The sequence below is a fragment of the Vidua macroura genome, chromosome 28 (genome assembly GCF_024509145.1).
Source record: "Vidua macroura isolate BioBank_ID:100142 chromosome 28, ASM2450914v1, whole genome shotgun sequence".
Classification (NCBI taxonomy): domain Eukaryota; kingdom Metazoa; phylum Chordata; class Aves; order Passeriformes; family Viduidae; genus Vidua; species Vidua macroura.
This window is the reverse complement of record NC_071598.1, coordinates 1,759,111-1,779,061: the sequence shown is the minus strand read 5'-3', so window position 1 is coordinate 1,779,061 and position 19,951 is coordinate 1,759,111. Positions and strand designations below refer to the sequence as shown.

At 50.6% G+C, this 19,951-nt stretch overlaps 1 protein-coding gene across 2 annotated transcripts in view; it reads left to right on the top strand.

The window, feature by feature from the left end:
• The window catches only part of BIN3 (bridging integrator 3), a 45,198-nt gene that overhangs the window by 7,333 nt on the left and 17,914 nt on the right, over positions 1–19,951 (top strand). For both annotated transcript variants that reach the window (XM_054000582.1, XM_054000583.1), the window contains exons 2-6: positions 5,218–5,266; positions 11,959–11,999; positions 12,608–12,669; positions 16,164–16,300; positions 16,881–16,921. In XM_054000582.1, the coding sequence (XP_053856557.1) occupies positions 5,218–5,266; positions 11,959–11,999; positions 12,608–12,669; positions 16,164–16,300; positions 16,881–16,921 (330 nt within the window). The remainder of the gene's footprint in view (positions 1–5,217; positions 5,267–11,958; positions 12,000–12,607; positions 12,670–16,163; positions 16,301–16,880; positions 16,922–19,951) is intronic.

Here is a 19,951-nt window from a genome sequence, read left to right as displayed (position 1 = left end):
GGATTTGGCGCAGAGTCTCCCTCGACAGAAGCTGTTTGTGATCCGTTGGAATAATTTTTTTTTTTCCCTTTTTTTTATCTCTTTTTTTTTTTTCTTTCTTTTTTTTTTGCCTCCGTGCTGTGTTTGGAGCGGTTGCCATGAGTTCCTGGGAGGGGGGGAGCGGGGTGGGACGGTGCCTGCGGTTTCCATGGACACGCCTGGAGCACAGCGAGGAGGAGATTCACGCCTAACCTGAGCCTGCCCTCCTGCCTGGCTCACCTGGGCTCGCCTGGGATCCCCTCCTGGCCGGGGATTTGCACCTTTGGGTGTTTTTAGGGAGCCCAATCCAAGTTTCCAAGATTTTGCTGTGCAGTGTTCCCTCTCCTTGTGCAGGCTGGCATGAGACTCAGGAATGCTGCTCAGCATTCCTTTGAACTTCCTGGCTTTCCCCTGTCGTGGAAAAGTCCTTCCCTAACACCTCCATCCCGCAGGGAAGCTTCATCCAAGCGGAGAGGGAGGAGAAGCTCAACCAAGTTCACTCCGTAGCAGAGTGGGAAAGTGAAGGTTCACATCCTTCCTGGAGTGCTCCCGACCTTCCTGTTGGGGTTTGCAGGAACACTTTGATCCCTCTGGGGTGGCAGCTGATCCCATGACCAGGCAGCTTTTCTGGATGCAGCTGAATCCATTCCCAACCCAGCAGCTTCCAAAGGGAAGGAGCCAATTTCTGTGGTAGCTTTTGGGACGATTTTTGTCTGCACAGAGGATCAGGTGTAAAGGGATGGCTTTGTAGAATCCCTCATCATCCCACGTGCCAAAATCTTTGGGAGAACCAGGCTTGGAGGTTCGGGGTCACCCTGGCAGCACGGGAGGCTGGGTGTCATCCTCCTGCCTGCAGGCACAGAGAGGTTTCTTTCCAGTGAAGGAATTGAGATTTTTGGTGGAAATTCAAAGAGTGAGAAGCTCTGGCGGGGATCCAGGCTATGCTGGCACTTGGGGTTTCAATGAGAGAGAGAAAGGGGAAAAAAAACCCTGAAACTTTCCACGGGAAGCGGGCACTTCCCACAAAACATGGATTTAGTCGGTGGTCTGGCAGTGGTACCAGTAAAAACCAGTTTTGGCCACCAGTTCATAGCAAAGCAGGACCTGCAAATGCCACTCATGCCCAGCTGGGGCAGGAATATTGAATTCAGAGGCTCACTGTCACTTCTCCCAAATTAATTAACATCCAAACTGCCCCAGCCTCTGCTGTCCCCATTCTTGCCTGTCCATCCGTCTGTCCATCCTTCCCTCCCTTCCCAATCCCTGCCTGGCAGCTCAGCATCCCCAGGGAGAGCATTTTATCAGCTGTGGGTGAAAATATTTGGTGTTTATCCCTTGCTTATCTGCCAAGGGCCTTCTGGGGCCTGATTAAGGGTGGCAAAGCCATGTTGAGCCGGAATGAGCTGGGAAGAAGAATCACATCCCACAGGGAATTTGTCCTCTGGGCTCGCTCTGAGCTCCATCCCAGCTCCCCACGGCCGGGGGTGATGCCAGGGTTTGATGTCCACCCAGGGAAAGGACCATTCCTCCCTAATTTAGCCAGGATTGAGCAATTCCTGCTGGCAATTCCTGCGTTCCAGGGGACTGCTGGGGAGTGGGAGGGGGAGCTCCAGGTTTTAAGCTGCAGCTCCCCGCAGACCTCATGGAGCTGTATCCCCCCCTCTCCTGCCTGGGAGGTTTGTTTCCAACTCTCCTGTGCATCCAGAGGAGAATCAACTGCTTTGGTGTGTGTGGCCCTGCGTTTGCACATGGAAAAGCCAAGTAAATAGATGAGATTGCTGGGGAAACTTCAGAGAAAATCAGCCACAGCTTCTCCCACCTTCCCCTCCCTGGGGTTCCTGAGCATCCCCGAGTAGAGCTCGCAGGATTCTCTCCACCCACACTTTTTTTCCTTACTTTAAGCTCTTCCCACCCTCTCCCTGCAGTGTTTCACCCTCCTCCCTCCCCTCTGAACCCCGCTGCTTTCCCAAACTCCAGGTGCCCTCCCAGGGAGGGGGCTGCGAGGGGCCGGGATGCTCCCCCAGCCCCGCGGGCTGGGAACGCTCTGGCTGTGACTCAGCGCGCTCGGCTCTTCAGGAACGGGATTTCAAGGGATTTCACACCCCAAACACAACCCCAGCTTTCTCTCGCTCAGCAGAAACGAGACATCAGGAAAAAAAAAAAGCAAAAAAAAAAAAAAAAAGCAGCACCGATTCTGGTTTTTCTTTGGTGTTTATAGAGCCAGGCTCAGCTTTGAAGGGACCAGGGAGATCCGTGGAATTCACGGCAGTGATGGATATGGATCCACCTCCCCCCCCAGTTTATTTGTATTTATCCCCATCATGCATTTTCTAACCAGAAAAAAAAAAAAAAAAAGACTCTCAGTTTTGAAGCAAATGGTTGTGATGTTGCTGTGGCAGCTGCACTTTGTCCCCCCACAATTTTGCAGGCAGGGACACAACTCCCAGAGGGACAAAACTTCGGTGCCAGCAGCAATTTTGAGGCGTGGGGTGAATCCATTTGGTTTAAAAGCACCAATAAAATCCATACCTTTCATCTTTTTTTTTTTTTTCTTCCATCTTTCTTTCCTGCTCATCCATCTTCCCCCCCCCCTCCCTCCCAGAGAATCATATTAAAAGGCAGTGATTTAAAAACCAGGAAAATTATGTAAAATTGTAAAATAGAACAAAAAACCTCCAATAATTGAGGAACAGGCCTGACTTGCACAGGGTTATTTTTTAGAGGTTTTTACTGAGACAGACATAATTACCAAGTGGCATCACGATGCTGATAGAGATATTTACTGCTGCACGGGAGATTTGCAGCACTTCCCTTTGTTTCTGGGAGAAGAAAAGGGATTTTTGGGGTTCCTTGGCCTCTGTGGTGGGGTGAGGATGGGGAATGGGATGGAACAGGACCCCCTGTGCTCCCTCTGCCTTCCCTTCCCAGCTCTGATACCCAACCAATGCTGATTCATGGCTTTTTCCTACCCCTCATCCCTCTTGGTAGCGAATTCCCCAGATTGAACCATTTTTCCAGTGGACAGCACCACTTTGGGATGCTCTCTGTGCCCCTCAGAGGGGCAGGTTGTGCACAGTAAATTACCTTTTTAATTGTCCTTTCCCACTAGGAACCAACCTGGCTCCAGCTCCTTGCTTGTTCCCACCCTGCCAGAGAGTGGCAAACTGGTTTTAAGTGGGCTAACACTCCCTTGAGTAAAATCCTGATTTTTTTTTTATCCTTTCACCACCAAGTTGATGCCATCACTTCCAAAAACATCAAGTGACAGCACCTGGCTGCGGATGGCAGGCAGGAGGTGCCTCATTTTGGTTTATATTTGACCCACGGAGGAAAACACAAAGGAAAAAAAAAAAAATCCATATATTTTTGTTTTCTTCCTGTAAGGCACCACACCCCCAGTCATTGACAGGGAAATTATACAGCAGAGTGGTGTTTGTTTATAAAAGAAGGGTGATTCACACTGCCACAGGAGCTGGAAAGGGTTAAACCCAAAATTACACCGGTCCTGGCAGAGAACCATAAACAGGAAGTTCTCCTGAAAAAAAAAAAAATTTAAATTTAAACCTGGTGACTCAGGTTGGCTCCAGAGCTGCTCAGGGAGGGTCACGGGGGGCGCAGCCCTGGATTATTCCCGGTGGGTAATTACAGCCTTGCTTTGAAAACAACGGGAAAAGTGGGAAGAGCAAGGTTTGGAGTTTGGATAATCAGGGTTTTTTTGCTTCGTCTCGCCCGTTCTTCCATTGCAAACTCTTTCTCCTGTTGCACACAGTTGGATTTTACAGCAGGTTACACTGATAAAAATATTTCCTGGGGGTGCAGCTGTTGGATGGAGCAGTGCTGGGGACTTGGAAGTGGAGCTGGTGGGAAGCAAATGGAAAACCAGCAGTGGGAAAAACCAGACTGGGAGGCAGCAATGCAGTCCCAAAATCCATGGTTTTATCTCTGGTTTGGTGTAGAGGCATGAGAATTTGGGCTGGTCCAGTCCAAAATCTCAGGAGGGGACTCAGGCACTTTCCCTGAAGCTCCTGGTGCAGATTTGGGATGGAACGGAATTGAAAATTGGCAGTGGAAGATTCCATTGGAATGGAATGAAGCTGAGCTGTAGGTGAAACATCTTTGGTAAAAAAAACACTTGAATGTCATTATGACCTCGATTTTTTCTATTTATTTAAAGCATCACAACCCAGAAAATATTGGGAGATTTTGGCTGAGATGCTTTAACCAAGCAGCACCTCTTTAACTTAATTAAATCCATTGACAACAGCAGTTAAATTCCTGGATTTTCATTATACTGATAGGTGAAAGAAATCCAATTATTTTCAGGCTGCCTGCGTGGTTGCTCCCAGCTGACCCAGCCACCCTTACATATGTTGTGTAATTTATTTAGAGTACTCTTCTCATTCAGGTAACCCAGATTTTCCTGGGAATTAGGGATTTTAAGAATGAAGGCTGTGCTGGCAGGTGAGCCTCTCCTCCAGCTGTTGGAGCAGAGGAATCCTTTGAAGCAGCTCGCAGCTCCAGACAGCGCGTTGTTACTTTTTTTAATATCCTCTTTCTAAATATTTACAGGCTTTGTTTGGGATTTTTTTTTTTTTTTTTAGTATTATTTTATCCTCCCCGGCAGATTTGGTTTTAAACAAATGGTTTAAAGTGGTTTTTGGTTCTTCAGCTGCTTGTGGAGCATCCTTGCCTTGCTTTGGGGTGGAGGGAGGTTGTGTGGGGCTGACCTCAGGGGTGGCACTGGCTCAGGGGGAATCAAAGGGACCCACAAGGACCATCCAGCTCAGCTCCTGGCCCTGCACACACACCCCAAAATCCCCTGTGCATCCCTGGGAGTGTTGTCCAAATGCTCCTGGAGCTCTGGCTGTGCCCATTCCCTGGAGAACTGGCCCAGTGCTTCTTCCAGCCTTTGGGGGAAGAATCTTTCCCTAAAATCCAACCTGACTCTCCCTTGGCGCAGCTCCAGCCGTTCCCTGGGTCCTGTCGCTGTCACGGAGCAGAGATCAGAGAGCTGCCCCTCTGGAATGCTGAGAAGTCTCCCCACAGTGTCTCCCACCCTTTCCCTCTCTGGGGGGTGCACAGTGCCTGGAATGAGGGGCTGCCACCCCGGGACACCCCCTGCTGCCCCCAAACCCACCGCCAGCACCGGGCCCAGCATCAGCGCTGCTCACACATTCCCTTCTCCTCTCTCTTTTCCAGGATCCCGTTCAAGATCGGGCAGCCCAAGAAACAGATTGTACCCAAGACAGTGAGTAAACCAGTTCCCCCTTTTTAGCTCCAGCCTTGGATCATGTGGCTGATGAGTCAAGCCAGCACTTTGACTCGTCCCATTTTGCAGCGTGTGGGAGGGAGCTGGAGCAGCAGAACCTGTTGCCGCGTGTGACCAGCGCTCGGCTCCTCGTGCGAGGAGCGAGGGGGAGCCCCATCCAGGCAGAATATTTTGGTTTGGGATCTGTTGAAATTATAATTTTTTTTTTTTTTTTTTTTTTTTGAGGAGGGGAGTGTGTGTGTGCAGAGTGGGGGAAAAGAGCTCTCTTGGTCTGGCACAGTTTTCCTCGGAGATGGCTGAACGGGTTTGCTTCCTTCCTTCCTTCCTTCCTTCTTTCAGCAATGGCTTGTTTGTTCATCCTTTCGGAGCAGATGGAGGAGGAGGAGTGGTTCAGATCGCTGAATATAACTGTTTCCAAAGAAAGGCTTATAAGCTGAGATGCTTAGTGCTCGGGCGTGAATTAATTTGTGCTGCACAGCATTTGCTTTAAAAGCAAATTAAAAAAGCATTTTGTATTCCCGTGGATTTGAGGCTCCTACCCCAAGTGCTGCTGCTTGCAGCTGGCTGTGGTATTTTCCCTTCTTAAGCAGCTTGGCTTTGCATTTGTCCCATGCCAAAAAAAAAAAAGCTGTGGAACCTCCCAGGAGCTGGCCCTGAAAACTCACCTGGACACCTGCTCTAAAAAGGGAACCCTAGAGGCAGCATGGGGCAGAGCTTGTCCCTCTAATGGCATTGGTGACCTAATCCCCTGCACAGACCAACATCCCTGATCCTTCCTCTCCGGGACACCCAGCTAATTCCGCAGGATGCGTGGGCACCCGTGTTTGTGGGGCAGTTTCTCCTTGGGACATGACATTTTCCCTGGAGGCAGAGGGCTAATCCCACCACTCCCTTCAAGGCTTGATTGTCATGTTTTATTTTAAAGGATTTGGTGGTTGTCTGCTGCCGTGGAACAGCAATTTTCTGTAACAGCTCCAAACTGTCAGTACAGAATTTAAGCCAGGCAGGCAACGAAGAGGACTGGTAAAATTCCTCCGTGGTTTTCCCATGTTTTCAGTTGCCCTTTTCCAGCAAGGTGCTGTTGCCTGTGAGATCTCAGGTGAGGCAGCCCAGCCTCAGCTCTTCACACCTCTCCCAGCTCGTGTCAGGAGCCTCCACATTTATTACCCCACAATATTTTGCCTTTCCTGGTGTTCCCAATGCCGGTGTCCTTCCAGGCTGGGGCAAGAACCAACTGCTCTGCAGTTCTGGGTGTTTTGGCCAGCTCTGCTGGGCATCTCCAGCCCACCCATTCTCACACCCCAGTTGAATACATTCGATTTCCTCGCTGGTTTCCCTCCCCTCCTGCTGTTGGAAGAGGTTTTTCTCCCCTAAAATCAGCCATCTCTGTGCTTGGGCTCCCTGCAGATGAGTGGTGGCACCTCTGAGATCTTCCCTTCCCCGGAGCTGCTGGAATGTGCTGTTCTGAAGCAGTTGGCAGCCTTTGCTTATATATACATGTGTGTGTATTAAATAGAACAGCTCAGAATATCCGGCAGGCAGAGGTTCATTCAGCACCCAGAGCCTTTCCAGGCCTTTTCCTTTTCCTTCCTTCCTCCCTCAGCTCCCCAGGAACAAGATTTTGTGTCAACAAAGTTGGGAACTGATTTCTAAAACGCTTCCACTTGCCCTAGGATGATGATAATGATGATGATTGTGGTGGTGGTGTTGCTCTCCAGGCACCAGATACAGGGAAAGCAGAAAACAGGAAGCCCAAAACCTTGGAACTTCACGCCCAGCGTAGAGTGCAGCTCTTCAAAGCAGAACAAACGGCAGGAAACCATGGATATCCCCCGGGATCAGGCATTCCCTGCCGTGGTGTGGAAGGGATGGGGTTGCTTTGAGCTGCAGGCCCCCAAATTTACCTCCCAGTTGCAGGCTGAGCCACTCCATCTGTGCAGGCGTTGGGGAACAGCAGCAGCAGCCAAGGGCTGGGATGTTCCAGATGTTGGGCTCCGGAGCGCGCTGCAGGAAGTGGGAAGGTGTGGCATCTCCAGGGCTGCATCCCAAGCCCATCAGAAAGGAAGTGGTTGTGGGTAGAGGATCTCCCACTCACAGAGACCGGACCACAAAAGAGGGGGTGAGGGGGAAGGATTAAAAAAAAAAAGCAGCGTTTGTTAGGATGTAACTTCTTTGGCTCTCCATGAGGTCTGGGACTGGAGTCAGGAGAGGGGGGTGGCTTTGCCGAGAGGCTCAGCGAGCCAGAGAGGCTTTTTTGTTGTCTGGGTGCTGGGGCTGGTGTCACATCTAGGCCGGGAGTAGTCCTGAAAAGCAATTTGCCTGGGCTGCCGAGGAATTAGTCATGACTCCCTGTGCCCACTCGCTTGTGATCCTTTGGAGAAGGGCACGGTGTCAGCCACAGTTTAGCTCTTGAGGGAGAAGGAAACCCCGGTAGAAAATATCAGCTGGTGAACTGAGGTGATCTCCCCCTCCCCAGACGTGGCTGTGCTTTGTTTCCACCTTAACCTGGGCAAATCCAATTCCAGACAGCATAATCTCTCCCCTCCTCTTCCCTGAAAAGAGCAGCTGTCACCGGGCTCTGGGAGCCGGGTGGGAGGATCTAATGCTCCGAGAGGACCTGCTGTCAGCAGGGCCACGGGCCCACAGCCCAATTAAACTAATGCCCAGTGATAGGAGTTAAACCTGTTAGAATTATATCTCTCCATGTTTATTGCTCAGCCACGAAGCCTCTTATGGCAGAGATGTTCTTCCCTCCCTCGGGACAGCTCCGCTCCCAGCAGAGGCTGCGCTGCCATCGGAGCTGTCTCGTCTCCCCAGCTCTCCTGCAGCTGCAGCTGAAGTTCACCTGCGTCCCCCCGAGGTTGTTCCTTGCCCTTCACCGGGGCTGGGATGATCCAAGCAGGCAGGAGCCGGCCCTGCATCCCCGCGGGGCGCTCGGGATGGGGCCAGCGAGGTTTTGTCCCGCCTTCCTCCCTGCTTCCCTCGGCCCTGCTCTGGCCTGGGCTGACTCAGACCACTCGCCCTCCTCCTCCTCCTTGCTGGCCTGAGTCAGCTTGGCAGGGAGAGGAGACCTGAGCTGCCAAACCTCCCTTCCTTGACTCATCCCAGCAGCTCTGCCTTCCCCAGGGATGTCGGACGGAGGAGCTCCGTGAGCAGCAGGATTCCACTGCAGCGCCTTTCCATTGGGCTCCACCAGCGAGCTGGAAATCCCAAAACAATGGAGTAAATGTCATGGGAATGCTGGGGTGAATTCAAGTGATGCCAGTTAAATCCTTCTGCTCATTTTCACTCTCTTCCTTCAATCTTTTCTGGCCAGACTGGTCTCTGCAGTTGGGAGGTGCCTCCTTTTTCCCTTTGCCACTTTTCTGGGAAGCTTTCTTACAGGATGGGGATGTGGAGATCTTGCTGGGTGGAGTCTGTGACATCCCAGATCCACCTGCTCTCTGCAGCTCTGGCTCAGAATATTCACCCATGGGACTTACCTTGAAATTCTTGATGGGATGGCAGAAGCTCAGCAGAAATTTCATCTTAGTTCTAATTCTATGGGTTTCTCTTTTTTTTGGAGAAGAGGGAGAAGGAAACACACGCTTCCCTCATTTTCCCAAGATCCACAAAGATGCTGAGACCACTGGAAGATGCAGAAATCAGCTCGTCTTCCTCCTCCAGGAAAAAACATAAACCCCAGGGGGATAGGAAGGTTCCTCACAGTCCCTCATTTCCATCTCTTTGTAGTGTTGGCTTCAGTCTTGCTCCATTGCCTCATGACCAGGGTGGTGATGATGATCCTGCCCTTCAAGCAGGAGGGATCTGATCACAGGTGGGAGGCCCAGTGTTTGCAAACAAAAAAAAAAAAAAAAAAAAGAGCTGGGTGAAGGAGAGAACGTTGTTTTATTTCAAAGCTTTTGAGAGCTCGTCGCTCTTGATGTAGATTTAAATAAAAACCCCGAGACGAGTGATTTTTGCGTTACCCAGCCCCTGTGCCTGGAAGAAAAAAAAAAAACCCATTCAATACAGAAAGTGTGGTTTGATTTGGAGTTTTCAGAAAGAGGCTGCAGAGCAGTGGGATTATTTTAATAATACGGAAACTTTCCTTCAGGATATTGTAATTTTCTTGCCTGTACTTCTTGTTCTCGTTACTCTTAACACGATAATCCTCTCCACAGCCTCTGCGTGTGACCATGGATAGCTACTGGGAGTGGGAATTACTGTGTGCTCTGCAAAATGTTCCCAGCTTGTCCTCCTTGCAGGGCCCTGCCTGTGACTCTGCTGGGTGGGAGCACGTGAGAGCAGCTTTTCCCTCTCCAGAGGAGCTGTTTTTGTGGGATACCCGGGCTCCAGCCACGGCTGGGAGGCTCCGTGAGCTCGCAGACTGTGGGGACTGGGAGCCAGTTGCTGCCTGTGGGCGTGAAAAATAAGAGCAATCCTTGGGCAGCTGTCTCAGAGAGATGGGGCTGGGGATGTGAGTCAGGCTGGGCAGCTGAAGTGTGTCTGTGTGGAGTCACCTCCATCCCATGTGGATCCTGCTCCGGCACTGGGGGCTTTGGAGGAGCTCGGGAGGTTTGGGGGGTTCGCAGCACCCAGAGGGTCACAGGGTGGGGAGGTTTTGTCTTTATGGAATGAATCCTGAAATCCCAGAATGGTTTGGGTGGGAAGGGAGCGTTAAACTCCTCTTGTTCCACCTCCTGCCATGTGCAGGGACACCTTCCACTATCCCAGGGTGCTCCAGCCTGGCCTTGGACACTGCCAGGGATCCAGGGGCAGCCACAGCTTCTCTGGGAAATCCATCCCAGCCCCTCCTCACCCTCACAGCCAGGAATTCCTTCCCAAATTCCCATCTAACCCTGCCCTCTGGCAGTGGAAGCCATTCCCTGTGTCCTGTCCCTCCTTGCCTTGTCCCCAGTCCCTCTCCAGCTCTCCTGGAGCCCCTTCAGGCCCTGGAAGCTGCTCTGTATCTGTAAAGCAAAGATGCCTTTTGCTTATTGCACAGAAACGGGCGAATCTGACAGCAAAAAAGGGACAGAAACCCTGAATATTTGCAGGTATTCCACAGCCAAAGCTTTTGGAGGAATTGGTTGCTGAGCAGATCCTCCTAAACACAGAGAGGGAACAATAAGGGAACGACACCCCCAGCCTTTCAAAGGGGGGCATGTTTTTGAGTCGTGCCCGACCCTGTGTGGTTTGCAACCAAAACAATTCACACCTAAGGCCTATAAATAGAGTGCAATAGTCCCTGGATATTTTAGCAGCCGGAACAGGCACGGGGATGGAGGGTGAGTTTTACTATGTGCTGGTTACCTGACCTGCAGGGCGCCAGCTGCCGCGGATTTCTGCGCTCCCCGAACGCCAGGCACAAGTCGTGTGAGCTGCCCCCACACTGCTCCGTGTCTGTTCTCTCCAGCACCCAATTTTAGCAGCACGAAAAGGGAGCTGGAGCTCCTGGGAGGGTTTTTTGGAGCAGAGGGATGGGGGGGGGAGAGAGCCCAGCTCGCATCCCCCGGATGGTGGGAGCGGATGGTGCGGACAGCTGGGCGCTGGGACGGGGCTGGAATGTGGCTGGGCACTGCCTGCCCTCGGATGGGGCTGGTGGAGTTCAAGTGCAGCCCAAAAAGATGTTGAAAGAAGGAGATTTTAAGAAAATCTCCATCTTGAACCCCCAAGCTTTTAACAGCAGTTCTGCTTGAAAAGCAAACGTCCCCATTAAACGTCGTGGTGCCGCATCAAGCCTGAGATTGAAATCCCAGGGCCAGCAGGAAGAATTGGAACAAACCTTTGGATCTTTCTAGTCCTGGCTGCTCCCAGCACTCTGCATTTCCTTAATAGCACAGGAGCTTGACAACACAACTGAACCCAGTGCTGATCCCATGACAACAAACGCGCACGGATTTACTCTTGGCTGGTCAATTGAAATCCATTTGCTTCTCTGGTTGACGAGGTGTGGAATGAATGTTTTAAGTGTGTTAAAACAGTCAGCATGGAAAGAAAGTTCCTTAAAATATCTCCTATCACTGGAGGTTTGCTGCCAGCTAGCAAGTAGGAGGGAGCAGGCACTGAGGTAGCATCGGGAGAAGGCTGTGCTGGAGCTCTGAGCTCGGAGCAAAGGGTTCCCCTCCCTTTTGGGGGTGTCACAGTCCACTGGGATTGTGCTCCAGCCCAAGAATTTCATGGGAGGGAGCTGTTGTTAGGGGTAAGGGGTGTATGGAGGGGGTGAATAATGCAGGGATGGGAGGGCTCACTGGCGGTTTGGGGGGAATTTCACCATCCTGTTGAGGATGAGGAAGGAGGAAACAGCCAGACCCACCTCAGGATCCTTAACGGGGCTGGAGGAGCAGCAGCTGCCCTCAGTTTTTGGGAGAGAACACAGGTTTGTCCCCCAGCACTGAGCCATGCCAGGTTGTGACCTCCCTGCTTTTATAGCATTCCCATTTTTTCCATCAGCTCCCAATGCGTGTGCTGGAGCGTGTCCTTGGCTCAAGCTGACATGTTTGGTGTCACCTCCAAGAGAGTCTGGAGCTCCAAAACCCCAAGACTTCCTTTACTTTTGAGGCGTAACTCCCATTAAAGCTGCAGCTTGTGCTGGGCTCAGCTCAGCATTTCCCAGGGACAGCTTTCCCTGCACGCTCCAGGCTGCCCTGCAGTCCCCTGGAGCTGATTTCCATCTCTTCTTTCCACAGGTGGAGAGAGACTTTGAAAGGGAATATGGGAAGCTGCAGCAGTGAGTATCAACCACACTGGTCGGACAGGACCGGCCGCGTGCTTCCCTCCTCTCATTGCATCTTCCCAGGGAATTTTAGCCAGGGATGCTCTTCCCAGTGAGCAAATCCCTCGCTGCCCTGTAATTTCCAATTCTTCAGGGTTTCTCTGAGTGTTCAAAGGTGTCCTCAGAAGTATTTGCAGTGGGGTTGCAGATTCTGGCAGCTTTAAAAAAAAAAAAAAGTGTAAAATTGCCAGAAAACTGCGGGGTCCCTGAAGAGGCCAACACCTCAGAGGACCAGGAGTGGCTTTGCCATCCTGCCTGTGTCACAGGAGCTCACAGGGATCATCTGGAAGCATTTGGCTTTACCATTTGTGCAAAGTGTGAGAACTTTCAGGAAATATGCGAACTATGAATAAGAGATCACCAACTTGAAAAGGTTAAAAACCATCTGAAAACAACCCGAAAGGGTTGAGCTGCACTGAACTTCATCAAGCCTTGCCTGGATATTTTTAACTCCCACCAGAAGCCAGCATATTCAGCCCGTAAATGATTTGTTGCACGTATGATACACTTGGGTTTCTTTCTTTCCAAGATTCCCACTTTGCTTTCTTTCTCCCATCTTTCAGATTGGAAGATCAGACCAAAAAACTTCAGAAGGATATGAAGAAAAGCACAGATGCAGATTTGGGTAAGTGACTGGAGGATACATAGACTGTGAACTTGGCCACAGAGAGATGAAGTGACTTTTCTCGAGATCACATGAGTAATGTGTGACAAGTCTGGAAAACAAATCCAGAGCTCAGTCCCACTCAGTTTGCTTAGTTACAAGGCCATCTGCGAGAGGCAGCTCAGCCCAGGGAACACAGAGAGTGCTGTGGGCTCAGTCCCTGTCTCCTGAGCTCTGTGGCCTTGGACAAGTCCCTTTCTTTTGTTTGCCTCAGAAAAAACCCAGGAGTCGTTGTTCCAGGTCTCAGATTATCCAGCAGGAGCAGCTCCAGCTGAGCCTATTGTGCCAGCAGTGCTTTTTCACCTCCTTCAGTCCTCCTTTCGCCTCCTTCACGTCCCTCTCTGGAGCCCCAGGAAGGTGGGATGAGTCTGGGGGGTCTGCAGGGCACAGCTGGACACAGCTGGCCGTGTTTCCCGTGGGAAATGCTGACCTGGCAGCTCTCCTTTGGGAATAACCCAGCTCATTCCCTCGGTGGCTGCTTGTTTTGGCTTCCCCTCATGGCAGTGGGCGATGGAGGAAGCAATAAACAGCTCTGCCTGCACGTTTGGGGTGACATCTGTCCTTGCAGGTGTCCTGTCCCATGCCCCAGCTCCCTTCACATCCCTCTGGCTGGAATCTGCAGTGCCCAGAGAGGGACCCAGCAGAGAGGAGCTGGGAGCTGGATTTGTTGGATGCTGGTTACTGAGACGAGCAGGGCAGGAACCTGCAGCAAAGAGCTGTTCCAAACCCAGATGGTTTTTCCCAGCGTGTGGTTTGGAGCAGTCCCTGCTTGGCCCCCACAGCTCCGGAGCCAAGGCAGAGGCACCAGCACAAACAGGTGTGGGCTGCACTGGGCCAGCACTCATCCCGTGGGATCGGGGTCACAGCAGGGCAGGGCAGTGGGAAGGAGGCAAATTTGGGGCTTTCCGTGATCCAGCCTCTCACCTGTGTGTGTGGATATTGCCTGACACAAACACAGATCCGGGCTCTTCCCGTGCTCTCCCACCCTTCCCAGCACGGGGAGAGGGGTGGGAAAAGCGCCAGACACCCAGGACTCTTTTCCAGGGTGAAAAGTGCCCTTTCTGAGGACTCTGGTCATTGTCAGGGATCCTTGGTAAGTTTTTCCTTGTTAAGGATTCCCCTCCCCTCCCTTGCAGTGGGCGTTGTTTATATGGAGCATTTCAAGTCCCAGAGGAGCTGTGGGAGGACTTTCTTTTTCCGTTCTGTTACATGGCAGAGTCACAAATGAGCCTTGGCCAGAGCCAGGACGATCTGATTTCTCATTTAAAGGCTTGAAATGGTGAGTGGAGGGAGAGGTACTGCACACAGCCTGCTGAGGGAGGGCTGGAGGAGAAGGAGGTGGATCAGATCAATCCCTGAGGATGGCTCTCCTCACCTGGCAGTGCCCATTCCCAACATCCAGCGCCCAAATCTGGCGAGGATGGCAGCGTTTTGCCCTCCTGTCTTGTTCCTCCAGGCTCAGGGGGTTGGTTTTCACTGCCTGCAAACACTCCCTGGCAAGGTGGGACTGGTGGCTCGAGTCTCCACCTTCTTCCCAAAAAGCTCAGCTCAGAACAAGAGCAATTCCTGTGCACAGAAATATCCCAGTGAGGCTCTTCACTGCCCTACCAGCAAACAGGGAGTGGGGTGTTAGCAGCACTCCCTGTCCCACAACTGGACATCACTCACCCCCTTCCCCACCCTCTTTCCAAACTAAATAGGATCTTAAGAAGCAGGAGGATGTTCTTTAACTGGAGGTAAAAGCTCTCCTTTGGAATAATTAATTGGAGCTACATCTCACATGTTTAATGAGCAAAAGAGCAGTGCAGACCCTCCTGAAGGCCACCCTGAGGGACAGGAGATCCTTTCTCCTCCTCCTCCTCCTCCTTCTCCTTCTCCTTCTCCTTCTCCTTCTCCTTCTCCTTCTCCTTCTCCTTCTCCTTCTCCTTCTCCTTCTCCTTCTCCTTCTCCTTCTCCTTCTCTCTCCTCTCCCCCCTGCCCTGGCACTCTCAGACCCCTTTTTCAGCTCTCTACAGGTGATCCTAGTGATGCAGAGGAAATTCCTGACCTAAATTCCCTCTGGACATGCCCGAACCCCCCCAATTCCCAACCTCCCAGCATGACCCTGCCACTCCCTCCCTCCAGTTCCCTTCCAATCCTTTCCTGTGAAGGAAAACTTCATTTTTCTTCCAGCCAAAGGAGTTCTGCCGTTCTTAACTCCGTCCCATTCTGGCACAAATCCCTCCTCAGATGTGGTCACACATATGGATTATATCCCATCTGTTTAAAGGTTTAAATGCCTAAAGCCTTCATGTTTGGATAATAGATGGATACGGTAGCTTTGTTATCCCGGAGTGAGAGGCTCGTTCTGCTCTGAGCTCCCCAGCTCTGCAGCTTCTGAGCTCTCTCCGTTATAATTGTGTGTAACCTTTCAATCAGAATGTTTAACCCCTTGATTTATGATCTTAAGCCCCATTATTCGCATGATTTTAACTTTTAATATCTGAGGGAGTCTTTCCAAAGCTCCTCCACAGCACGGCTCAAGCATCTGGCTTTGTGATCTCCAACTGGAATAACTTCCAGCACTGAGGAAAAAGAACTTTTTTTTTTTTTTTAGTACCTCTGGCCTTTTTGGGTTTTTTTTTAGTCTATTTTATCCCTGTTTATATTTATGCTTTCTTTTTTATTAGTCTTTTTTTTCCATTCTGTACCTTCCCTAATTTCTTGTTCGTTTGTGTAGTGGTTCTGTCATTGAATTTTCCCTTTGCAGACCAAGTGTTTGGATAAAGAGGGATGTGCCTGATGGAAAACATGGGAATGCTCAGTCAGAGCATGACCTGGTGCTTCTGGATTTCTTGATGGCACTCCCAGGGCCCGTAGGGATTTCATATCCCCCCTGGCTCCTTCTCCACAGGCACAAAAATTTAGCCTTATTGAGGGGAAAATACTTAACTTGTGTCCCTGCTCTTTGTGTTTGGAGAGGGAAGGAGAAACCTCGTCTCCCAGTCCTGTCAGTCTGGTCCTTTCCCACTAAATCCACTTCAAATACATGGGGTTTTTTTGGTTTTTTTTTTTTTGTAAAGCCATTTGAAAGACTTAATGGACTATGATTTTTCTCGTTGTGGAAGAGCTGTAGTGAGGCTGAGAGTGACACTTAATAGTCTGTCGAGAGAAGATGTATAAAAACCCCCATCTCTGGGTTTTTTTTTTTAAGAGAACAGTGCTTTTGTTAGTCTGGGATTATTTCTGGCAGCATCACAAGCCTCACATTGGAGTGGTTCAGACTTAACTTACATAAAAACACTTCTCTGGGTGTTTACATGAATGAATTGGTGCCTTTTCCTTGCTTTTCTCTCAGCCTCCACCAAGCATCTCCCTGCAAGCTTGTGCTGATCCCCTCCTGGCTGGCTCAGCTCCCTGATTTTTGCCCTCCTGGCAATGGGAAATGTGACCCTCTCTGGTTTCTTTGCCATCAGCCATGTCCAAGTCTGCTGTGAAGATCTCCTCAGACCTGCTGTCCAACCCCCTGTGTGAGCAGGAGCCCTCGTTCCTCGAGATGGTCACGGCCTTCGACACGGCCATGAAGAGGATGGACTCCTTCAACCAGGAGAAGGTGGATTGGCTTTGGCTGGAGCGTGGCAGTGCTGGGAGTATCCTGGAGTCATGGAATGGTGGGAGTGTCGTGGAATCACGGGATGGTTGGGGTTGAGAGGGATTTGAACCCATCCCCTGCCATGCCCAGGGACATCTTCCACTGTCCCAGGTTGCTCCAGCCTGGCCTTGGACACTTCCAGGGATTCAGGGGCAGCCACAGCTGCTCTGGGAATTCCATCCCAGCCCCTCCCCACCCTCCTAGGGAAGGATTTCTTCCCAAAATCCCATCTATCCCTGCCCTCTGGCAGTGGGAAGCCACTCCCTGTGTCCCGTCACTCCCTGCCCTGTCCAGAATCCTCGTGTCTCACCTCTTTCCCTTTTTATCATCATCCCCAAGATTTTTCCCACAGGAATTTCTCTAATCTCCCTCTTCAGGCTGGGATTTCAGCTCCCATGGGAGAAATTCCCTCTCTTTTGGTTAAAGGACATCGTGGTTGTGCTCAGAATCCCTCCCCACCCGTGGTGGGATCCCTACAAACCCATCCTTGTGCACATGGGATTTTCCAACAATCCTGACATCCCTTTTTTGCTTTCCACAGGTGAATCAGATCCAAAAGACAGTCATAGAGCCTTTGAAAAAGTGAGTACCAACCTTCATCTCGTGGGGTTTGTCCTCATCTGGAGCTTTAGGGATGTGGGTCCTGGAGAGAGGCTGGAAATCAGCCTCAGAGGGACAATCCTGCCCTGGTCCTGCTGGCCACACTGCTTTTGGTACTTTAATTAATAATAATTTTAACCTTTTTGGCCGCTTGGATCCACTGCTGTCTTCACCTGTAGCTTAAAGAACTCCTGAGGTATAAAATCATGGAGCATCCTAGGCTGGAAGGGACCCACAAAAGATGAATAATTGAACTTTCTCTCTGTTTATGTGTTGGGTTTTGCCTCCAGCAAAGGAACAAAAGCACCTGGAGATCATCCAGAGGGGTCAGAAATTGGCTGGTTGAGCAAAAGCTTCTTTCATTTGGAAGTTTTCCTAAAATAAAAAAGGAGAAAGTGAACGTTCCTGCATGTTCATAAATAATATTTATAAATAATATTTCCATGCAAAGAAGGAGGAGAGGCTGCAGAGCCTTCACAGCCAGAGAGGTCGGAAATGAGGGGAAAACGCCCAAATCCCACATTTCCACCTTTTGCAGGGTCACAGGCTGTACCCCCAAACCCTTCAGGATAACTTCAGTTCTCTCCCAAATATCCCCTTAAATCCCAAGATTTGCTGTTTTGTTACAGGAGCAGAGCCAGTGAGCAAAAATAAAATGAAATTACTTTAATATGACAGTAAGTGTTGCAAATTGCTGAATAACAATTTCAGTTTAGGTTTGACACACAGAGGGGTTGTCGTGGTTTCGTTGTTGGTTGTTTTTTTTTGGGTTTTTTTTTTTTTTCCCTGAAGTTGTTGTTTCTGCCCAAATCTGAAAGTAAAATCTCATGGATTGCTTAACACCTGAGGTTACAGCATGTTCCTGTCTGGGGGATGTTTGGTGATTCAAGTTTTACCTTGGTCCTCTATCCATGACCAGAAATTCCTGCTTATTTAAGGGGAAAAAAAATAAGAAGAAAGGAAAAGGAAAAAAAAAAAATCCCAGCCTTTTGCTGTGGAATTGTGTTGCTTATTATCTAGATTGTCCTCATGAAAGATACATTAACTTTTTCTTCCAGCATTCTGTTAAAATTGGAAGAACTTGTGTTTCTGAGATATTCTGGGTTTTTTTTTTTTTTTTTTTTTTCCTCCCTCAGCTTGTGTTAGTTGGTGAAATGAAAGACAATCCCTGCAAGCCTGCTTTGGGTTTGAAATCTGGGGTGGTGAATTCAGGACAATAAAACCATTTCCATGTGCCCATGGGAGATGCTCTGAGGGCTGGAGCTGGGGCCAAAACCTCTCCAATTTTGGGAGCAGGAACCTGCTCCAAGTCAAAGGTGCCATGCCAGGGTGACCAGGACATCCCCATGGCCAAACTTCTCAAATTTTGGGAGCAGGAACCTGCTCCAAGTCAAAGATTCCATGCCAGGGTGACCAGGACATTCCCATGGCCAAAGCCTCTCCAGTTTTGGGATCAGGAACCTGCTCCAAGTCAAAGGGATGTCCTTGTCACCATGCCAGGGTGACCAGGACATTCCCATGGCCAAACTTCTCAAATTTTGGGATCAAGTCAAAGGGATGTCCTTGTCACTGTGCCAGGGTGACCAGGACATTCCCATGGCCAAAACCTCTCCAATTTTGGGATCAGGAACCTGCTCTAAGTCAAAGGTGCCATGCCAGGGTGACCTCTCAAATTTTGGGATCAGGAACCTGCTCCAAGGCAAAGGTTCCATGCCAGGGTGACCAGGACATCCCCATGGCCAAACTTCTCAAATTTTGGGAGCAGGAACCTGCTCCAAGTCAAAGATTCCATGCCAGGGTGACCAGGACATTCCCATGGCCAAAACCTCTCCAATTTTGGGATCAGGAACCTGCTCCGAGGCAAAGGTGCCATGCCAGGGTGACCAGGACATTCCCATGGCCAAACTTCTCCAGTTTTGGGATCAGGAACCTGCTCTAAGTCAAAGGTGCCATGCCAGACTGACCAGGACATTCCCATGGCCAAAGCCTCTCCAGTTTTGGGATCAGGAACCTGCTCCAAGGCAAAGGGATGTCCTTGTCACCGTGCCAGGGTGACCAGGACATTCCCATGGCCAAACTTCTCAAATTTTGGGAGCAGGAACCTGCTCTGAGTCAAAAATTCCATGCCAGGGTGACCAGGACATCCCCATGGCCAAACTTCTCAAATTTTGGGAGCAGGAACCTGCTCTAAGTCAAAGATTCCATGCCAGGGTGACCAGGACATCCCCATGGCCAAACTTCTCCAGTTTTGGGAGCAGGAACCTGCTCCAAGGCAAAGGGATGTCCTTGTCACCGTGCCAGACTGACCAGGACATTCCCATGGCCAAACTTCTCAAATTCTGGGATCAAGGCAAAGGGATGTCCTTGTCACCATGCCAGGGTGACCAGGACATCCCCATGGCCAAACTTCTCCAATTTTGGGTGCAGGAACCTGCTCTAAGTCAAAGGTGCCATGCCAGGGTGACCTCTCAAATTTTGGGTGCAGGAACCTGCTCCAAGTCAAAGGTGCCATGCCAGGGTGACCAGGACATCCCCATGGCCAAACTTCTCAAATTTTGGGAGCAGGAACCTGCTCCAAGGCAAAGGGATGTCCTTGTCACCGTGCCAGGGTGACCAGGACATTTCCAATTTTGTGTGAGAGAGGAAAAGGCTCCAGGGGGACTTCAGAGTCCTAAAGAGGCTCCAGGGGGGCTGGAGAGGGACTTGGGACAAGGCACGGAGGGCCAGGACACAGGGAATGGCTTCCAGTGGCAGAGGGCAGGGTTAGATGGGATTTTGGGAAGGAATTGTTCCCTGTGAGGGTGGGGAGGGGCTGGGATGGATTTCCTTGAGGACGCCCCATTTTCTGGAAGTGTCTGAGGCGAGTTTGGAGCAGCCTGGGAGAGTGGAAGGTGTGGAAGGGGGTGGGTCTGGATGATCCTTCAGATCCCTTCCCACCCAACCCATTCCATGTTTCCCTGACTCGGGACACTCAGTTATCTGCCCAGTCCTCAGTTCAACACCAGGGTGTTT